At 24.5% G+C, this 9,341-nt stretch overlaps 2 protein-coding genes across 2 annotated transcripts; both read left to right on the top strand.

The window, feature by feature from the left end:
- Positions 1-108: 108 nt before the first annotated feature.
- On the top strand, positions 109-2,199 carry EIN_262220 (tyrosine protein kinase CSK, putative; the record flags this gene model as incomplete). The annotated part of the gene is made up of 1 exon (XM_004184063.1): positions 109-2,199. The coding sequence occupies one exon, from the start codon at positions 109-111 to the stop codon at positions 2,197-2,199; it is 2,091 nt and encodes a 696-aa protein (XP_004184111.1).
- Positions 2,200-8,638: 6,439 nt separating this feature from the next.
- On the top strand, positions 8,639-8,983 carry EIN_262210 (phospholipid-transporting P-type atpase, putative; the record flags this gene model as incomplete). The annotated part of the gene is made up of 1 exon (XM_004184062.1): positions 8,639-8,983. A coding segment is annotated over one exon (345 nt), but the record flags the coding sequence as incomplete, so codon positions are not given.
- Positions 8,984-9,341: the final 358 nt, after the last annotated feature.

Below are 9,341 nucleotides of genomic sequence, written 5' to 3'. Positions count from 1 at the left end.
GACGTATATGTGAAAGAAGATGGCAGTGTTGTGTCAAAAACGAGTGTCAGATGGAATAACAATGAAGAGAATGGGAAGTTGCGCCACAAATAGACAACTGCGTGAAGTATGTTGAATGGCAGGTGTGTCGAATGTTCTTCAAAGTACTCATATGATGGCGATGTGAGTTGTGTTGAGCCATCAACAGTTGACGTGAACTGTGGAACAGCAACTCCGGTTGGGTGTATCAGGTGTGATGGAAATACCTTCTTAAATGTAATGACACACAAATGTGAAACGTGCAACTCAAGTTGTGAAAGTTGTTTGGATTTGACAACGTGCCTGTCATGTGTAGATGGGTACTTTTTGAGTGACTACACCTGCAAATCGAATGACGCTTTGAATGACACTTGTGCACGAAAAGTACCAAATGGGAATGGCTGTTTGGAGTGCAAAATTGGGTATTACAAGAAGGGAGCAGATTGTGCGCAATGTGATGTCAAATGTGGTGAGTGTATGACAGAGAATTCGTGTATTAAATGCAATGCAACAAACTACAAAACGAGTAATGGCGATTGTCTTCCACGCTCTTCGATATCCACGTGTGCCGTTGAAGTGACTGAAAGTGGCTGTTCAACATGTAAAAACGGGTATTACACAGTCAATGGAAATGAGTGTCAGAAGTGTGTTGAAGGGTGTGCAAAGTGTTTAGAACAAAATCAGTGTACATCATGTGATGATACATATGTACTCAAAACCACCATGTGTGTGAATTATGCCAACATCACAAAGTGCACCAAAACAAAAGACTCAAAATGTTCATCATGTACATTTTGGTATTCACCAAGTGACGATGGCACATATTGTTCGAAAACGGCAGTGTGGTGGGTGATACTTCTTATAGTTGTTATCATCGCCATTCTTGTGTTGGTCACAGTGTTGGTCTTCTTTGTAATGGTTAAAGTCATTAAGAACAAAAGAGATACCAGTGGACTCACACTCTTCAAATTAAAGCACACAAATATGACTTTTGTTGAGATGGCAGACGGTCTGACAATTCACACCAGAAATGAAGAATTTGTGATCACTGATGATGACCAAGACTATGAGGAAATTGATGTTAACAAAGAAATTAAAAATTTGTTTTCTATTGGAAACACAACAAACCATAAAGTCAAGATTCAGTTCACTTCTAAAAGTGATATTGAAAAATACACAATCCGTTTTGAACTTTCAATTGTAACAATTCCCCCAAAATTTGCATGTGAATTTAGTCTATTTCTTAATCCATTGTGTACATCGACAATAGACAGTACTTTTGTTGTTAGTTATCTCTTTACTACGAGTGATGGTACATCATGTGCACACCATGTTAATTTTAAATACACCACCAAACTATCAACACGACTTGATCCAGACGAGTTGGTTGAAGAGAAGAAACTCGGAGAAGGTTCTTTTGGAATTGTGTTTAAAGGTATTTTCAGAGGAAATATCGTTGCTATCAAAAAGATGAAAAATTTAGTCAATTCTTCACATCAAATGGAAGAATTTGAGAATGAGGTTTTAATGTTAGACAAGTTTAGAAGTGAATATATCGTTTACTTTTATGGCGCTGTATTCATACCAAACAAGACATGTTTAGTCACCGAATTTGCACAATATGGCAGTTTACAAGACTTGATGAAAAATAAAAAGAGTGAAATTATTAATATAAAACTTCGTGTTAAATTCATGTCCGATGCTTCAAAAGGAATTTTATATCTTCACGAGAATGGGATGCTACACAGAGACATCAAACCAGACAACATCCTCGTGTTGTCGTTAGATTTGAATGGAATTGTGAATGCAAAGTTGACTGATTTTGGAAGTGCTAGAAATGTTAATTTATTGATGACTAATATGACCTTCACAAAAGGAATTGGAACACCAATTTATATGGCGCCTGAAGTGTTAAAACAGGAAAAATACACAAAAAGCGCAGACGTGTATTCATTTGCAATAACCATGTTTGAATGCTTTTCTTGGGAAGAGGCATATCCTATCACCACATTCAAATTTCCTTGGAAAATTGCAGAGTTTGTTTCATCCGGAAAGCGTCCTGATAAAAGTGAAACAATCCCAATTGTGTTGTATGAATTGATACAAAATTGTTGGGGACAAAAACAAAAAGAGCGATATGATATTCATCGCATCGAAGAACAGTTGCAATCTTTTTTTTAATCATCAATTATAAGAATATTAAGACAATAAACTATAAAATAACTGACTTTAACAAGTGATATTAATTGTAATAATTTTATATGAAGTAAATATTATTTTAAAATAATAAAGAAAATATAATTAATTTTAAAGTAGTATATAATAATAATAAAAGTGTTATCATTACTTTTACTAATAGGGTTCGCAACCATTGACAAAATATTTGCTGTTTGCCCGTTTTTCAACACAAAAAATACTTTGCTTTAATTGTTTTATTTTTACAACTAATCCCGATCTACAAAATCTCGAGATCTGAGATTTTATTAAAAAGATCTGCCATAACAACCAAAAAATCAAAGCCAAAAAATGAACCAAAAAATAATATTATTTTTGTAATAATGCATTTTAGTTTTATAAATTACATTTTTACTTTAAAACTTTAATGCCAAAATTATTTAACCTTTTAATTAAAAATCCAATATTTGCGCTTTTTTACCACCACGAATAAATGATATAATTACAATATTTTCAACAACTTCATATAATTGTTATATTGACTTTATATTATGACAACAATAATACTTTCTATTATTGCTGACATTTAAAAACTAAAAAAACAAGCCAAAATATAAGTAAAAACAGTATTTGGTATAACAGTACTCGTTAAAGAACAATAAAATTATAAATTGAGTTGAAAAGATAATTAAATGATATTGTTTTTGCTTTTGTTTTAGAATTTTATATATAAATATTTAGTTTGATCATCCACATGATATAAAAAGTTGTTTGACAATTATTTTGCATTTTTCATGATTATTATTATTTTCAATAATTTTTTTAATGATATAAATAAAAGTTTTGTTGTTGAAGTGATAACCACCAAAATGTGTGTCATATTATATTTTATCTACATTATAATACAATGTTATCGATAGCAAATAAACAACACCAAATTTCTTTACTTGATAATAATTATAAATTTCTCTCTAACTTTCTTGTTTTTTGTTTATTGTTTTTTGGCTCATTGATAATTATATACACATTAATACCCACAAAAAAACAAAACATCATTAGTATCTTGTGGCCGTAAGTTGTTGAAACATACGGAGATTGTTGTAACATTTTTTATAAACATTTCAACAATCAACCATCTTTATTTTTATTATATATTTTTAAATACATATTCAACCTGGTTTTTTGAAATGAAAACTTATCGTCTTTGTTTTTCAATTGCTTAAATGAATAGAATGTCAAAGTCGTCTTTATATACAATAAAATACAAATCACTCGTATCATTTAATAAAAAATCATTTGTTAATTCATTCTTTTTTATGTCTATCATGTTTATTACTACATTATTCATATAGCATTTTAAACAGTGTTTTAATGTTTGTAAGTATTTATTTTAATTTCATTATTATGTTGCTTGTGTTGAATTTTTTGAATTTTACAATTTATTTGGAAATGAAAAAACAACAATGTGTTGTTTATACCAAATTATAAAATTTGCTGTCAATTATTTATCTATTAAGTTATATAACAAAAATTTCTTTTGTTATCTTATTTTTTTCAATCGTACTAATTTGTCTTTTAATAAATTCAAAATATCAAAAATGTTGTTTTTAATTACAGTAAATAGCATCTATTTGTGGGTTTTATATTTGTGGGTTACTTCTATTTGTGGGTCAATGGACCAATCAAATGCAAAACCCACAAATAATTATTTTGCTCTGTAACTTTGAATTTAGGTACACTTAAATAAAAATTATAGTATTTTTATAATTAAAATACTCTAATATCATTAATATCTTTCATTTTTTATGTATAAAATAGTGAAAAGAATTTACATCACAATTCCATGATAAACCCACAAATAAATGTTTTTTTACTGTATTAATTTTTAATACATTTTTGAAGTATCTTTTTTTTCATTGATTTGTTGTTTTTGTGAATATTTTTTAAAATATTAATTAACTGGTATTTGAAATACTTTAAAATAAAAAATTATTTTATGAAAAAAACATTTATAATCAACATCATATAGTTGTTTTTTATTCTAAAAATCATACTAAACAATCAAAACAAACTGTTTTATTTTAATTCTAACACAAATTATTACCATTATTTAAAAATTGGAACTTTGACTCGAAATATTGAGTGTAAATTATAACTTGAATTAATGAGAGTTGGCCTTATGGGGAACTGAACCTTATAGATTTGTTTTTTGTATCCTCAGGAAAATATTTTTTAATAAGGATAGCTTTGATCCTGAGGATACACCTATTTACATTATTTTAATGTAAATAGACTAACCAAAAAATATTTATTTTTTAATTGTTGAACATGTTAACTTTTGAGAAACAATGTTTATCTTTTAAATATGAAAAATAATATTATTAACTTATTATATGACCTTAACATTTTGTTATAATGGAAGTTAACAAAATGATCTTCTATGTTTTATATTATTAAATTGTACATATGCACCAACTCGATAAATTTTTTTCAACACTCAAATTTATTAAAAAATATATACATATCATCGTTAACAAACAATGAATAAACTAACGTTACTATTAGACTCTGTTGTATTTATTTTAACATTTTTAAACCCTGATCACTTTGATAAATATTATTACGTAATTGTATGTTAATCAATTTTAATAATATTTACATTTCTTTGTATTTTTGTAACAATTTGTTTCCAACACTTTTTTGGTTTTTAAAAATCAATATTTATTAACGATTTCTTAAAATTTTTTTGTTAATACCAAACTTAATTTGTACGTGTTTCCTTATATTGTATTCTCTCGAAAATTACATAAAAATTTTCAAAATACAATAATTATTTTTATTAAATATCTGTTGCAATAAATTTTAATTATTTTTATGTCTTCTGAAATTGGATTTATATCAATATTAAAATTTAAACTATCCAACTTAGTTAAAAACTCTTTTTAATAAGTGATGCTAATTCATCAAATTATTTCTACAATTTATTTCAAAATACGGGTTAGTAATATTATCAACACAAAGAACTAAAATTGTTTTATTAATAATCGTGTAAATTCTTTTTTATCTATTCTTTTAAAAATAATTCGGCTTGATAACAGTTCCAATGTTGGTGGACATTTTAATTTCATATTAATCTTTAGAATGTTTCAGAAGCTCTGTCATTGACAACAAATTAAACCTTTTTAAAACAATTTTCGAAATTGAGTCGAATTGAAATTAAACATTTAATTATTTTGTTTAACAGCTTCGACCTTTATTTTTAAAAAAATACATTTTCTGTAAAGATTTTAATTAAAATATAATATATTTAATTATTAATATTATTTTTGCGATTTGATATTAACAATTAAATCAACTACAGTCAAATGCGTCTATTTGTCGTGAATCCAGCAGAAAATGTATCTACTTGTTGTAAATGAGTGAATTCTGAAGAAAATTCTTTTAAATATTGAATTTTATTTTTTATAAAAAATTTGGTTTTTAATTCAACAAAAGTTACAGGTTCGAAAACAAAATATTTAATTGTCGTACACCAAAATGATTGGCCAATTGTGCGACAAATAAACAATTTCGACAATTATAATTACGACAAATAGACGCCTTTGAATGTAATTGAATAAATTGTTTGTAAAGTTTAATACAACCAAAATAACATAAAATAGTAGTAAACAAATATGGCTCGTTTGCAAATTATAGTATAATATAATTTTTATTTCTTTCAATTTTAAAACATTCTGTATTATTTTAAAAACATTAATTAAAATCCCAAAAATAAAAATAAAAATACTTGTAAAACAGAACAATAAAAAATAAACTTTTAGTAGAGTTTTTTTATATCATTCCAATAAAATTTTGACATTTTAGATACAAAAACAAATTTGGTTGTTATAATTGTGTCAATGTTATACACAAGGGACGAAGTAAAATCCATTTTACCTGTTTACCGAAAAAGAGAAAAAATTGGTAAAATATTTCACCAATTTACGATCTTAAAGATCCCTATATTATAAAAAAAACATTTTTATTAAAAACCAAAAAGTAATAACATTTTGCATTTTCATTAATTTTGATTTAATTATAAAGTTTTTCGATTTTTGCCAACATTTAATTATTATTGCAATTGATGTTAAAAAATGAATTAAAAAACAAAAAAGACCAAAAAAATACAATAATAACCAATATCATTAAATTATTTTTTGAAAAAAAAACAATTCAAATGTTACTTTTGTTGTTTTTAAATTAATATAAACATTTTTGATGAGAAAATATTTTTATTTCATCGGAAGCTGATAAGTTAATATAAGTGAAAACAACATATAAATAACAAAATTTTTTATTTTAAATTTGACAAACAAATTTGTATTATTATATGACGCACATTATTAAAACGATTGGCGCTTTTTGTTTAAAAACATTGATTATCATTTACTACCGTATATAATTTTAAAATTAACGACTATTATTATCAATTAATGTAGTGAAAAGAAACGTAGATTGTATGTAAGTGATATTTAATTTTTGTTTTTGTACTTATTTCAAATAAACATTATTTTCATAAAATAAAAGAAATATTGTCTAGTAAAAAATGCGTTTTATGTCACATTTTTTAAATAAATATTGCAATACAACGTTATTTGACATAATAAGTTTCAAATTAAAGTTGTTATTATTTTAAAAATATGTCTGAAAGATAAAATCGAAATAATATATTCATCGTTAAATATTTTAATTATCAAAAATATAACGATTTAAATTCGTAATTATTATATTATATTACATTTGTTTTGAAATATAAAGTCTCAAATTATAATAAGTATTTTTAAGAGAATTTTTCAAAACCAAATAAACAGATGGTTACAAATAATGTTAGAGTTAATTAATCTAAAACATGGTTAGATGTTGTACAAATGATATTTCGATATATGTTGCTTATAATAATAAATTAAATTGATTATGAGCATTTCTCAATGTATTTTATATTAATTTTTAATATATATCCTAGATTTTCTAATAATATGTTTTTGATTTGTACCTTTTTTATTAAATAGAGTGTTGTTATTGTTTAAGTATTTATTAAAACATGTTTTGTGTAAATTGTTTTTTATTTATGATAAGTAAAAAATATTTACAATAAGATGAATATTGCCGCTCATTGGTAATTGTAAAAAAAATCATTATTGAATTTTTATTTTTTTTTCAAAATGCAGAAATTGTTTTTACCAAAAACATTAAAATGATATTTATTAAATTATTCTTTATAAACAAAACCAAAATTCTAGAACTTAAATAGTTCTATTTGGTGAAACGATTTCACCAAATAATTTACTAAAACATAAATTTTCAGTAAAATTATTTCACCATTTTACTTCATCCCTATTATACACATTCAATAAAAATCACTCAATCAAACGTTTTTTAATGTTTGATGATTTAGCAAACATTAAAAAGCATAATTATAGGTTATTTCACAAAATATTTAATCAATTCCATTATCAGGACACCAAAATATGAAAATACTAAAATAATGACATTGTGAAAGTAAAAAGCACTTTTAATTAAATAAGTGTTAATTTAAAAAATGTGATAACAATAAAAATATGATGAATGATATTTGGAATTGTGTTAAAATTTTAATAATATATTTATTATATATTATGTTGTGTTTCCAAACGTATGTTATCACTCTTGCACAAAAATAAGTTTTTTGTGTTTAATTTTGTATAAACAATAAAATCTATCAAAAGTTGGCATTTTTAACCAATCAAACTTAAATTACCGTCCGATAATAAACTCTATTTCTAGTTTTCAGTTTAAAAATGTTTGTTCTTGAGAAAACGCGCTCTTCAGAGTTATTGTTTTTGAGATTTTTTACTGAACATCGTTTTTTATATCTTAATTATTTATTTTAAATAAAAAACAAATGTGTACTATCATGTATAATTTTATGTTATATATTTATAGTACAGATGTCTATCATTATTTTATTACAATTATTTTGATTAATAACAAAATTTTAATATTTTATTAAAAAAATGCGATTTTTTTATAAATTTTATAAAAAAAAGTTCTAATATTTATTAATTATTAAATTATTATTATAATTAAAATGATAATAATAGATAATTCTAATAAACAGACATTTGAATATAAAAGATCTAAATTTCTGTGTTAAAAGTCCTTTGCAAAACTGAATTTATTCGACTTTTTTTTATCAAAATGTCCATTTTAAATAAAAAATAATAATCAAATTTGACAAGAACTTACAAAATTTCTTTTAAGTGACATTATCCAATCCAAAATATTAATTGCATAAAACAAACAACAGAACACGTGAAATACATATTATAATAAATAGTTATTATTAATTATGAAATATAGTTTCTGTCTTTCATATGAAAACGTTTTAAAAAATACCAAAACTTGAAATTCGAAACCAGAATTGGTGATGGCAAAATTGTGGCATTACATCCAAGAGAAAATTCCATTTCTGAAACCAAAACCCGAACAACCTCGTACTGTTCTTATTCCTCTTCCACCAAAGAGTAAGAAGTATTGTTCCAATAAAGTCGAGAACAACCGATACACATATGCCAATTACGTCTTCAAATGTCTTTTCAATCAGTTTAAATACTTTTATAACTTGTACTTCTTAGTCACCGCACTCTCCCAATTTATTCCAATTCTTCAAGTTGGGTATCGGTTCACTTATACAATGCCTCTGGCCTTTGTGGTCATACTCGCAATGGCCAAAGACGCGTACGATGACATTCGAATTCGAATCCGCGATGGGGTTTGTCCTGTTCTTCTCATTTTTTAATACTCACAAAATATAGTTTATTTATAATATTATTAAACTATATATTTTACTATTAAATATTAATGAAAATAATAATAAACAAACTATAATTATTGTTTATATTAACCAAAATGTAAAAATTTATTTGAGTTAAAACTTTTAATATAATTACTCTATTTTAAACTAGAAGATAAAGTTATTAAAAACAATAGAAAACTATATTATTTGCTATTATTTTAATATTAACATAATAATTCTAATAGTAATAGTATAATTATAGTATAATTATAGTATAATTATAGTAACTCTTACTTATACAACAAGTCATAACATTAATAATAAAAAGAATTAT

Source organism: Entamoeba invadens (assembly GCF_000330505.1).
Source record: "Entamoeba invadens IP1 unplaced genomic scaffold scaff_1105074724771, whole genome shotgun sequence".
Taxonomy (NCBI): Eukaryota; Evosea; order Mastigamoebida; family Endamoebidae; genus Entamoeba; species Entamoeba invadens.
Note: the sequence above shows the minus strand (reverse complement) of the source record. Positions and strands in the feature narration are given on the sequence as shown.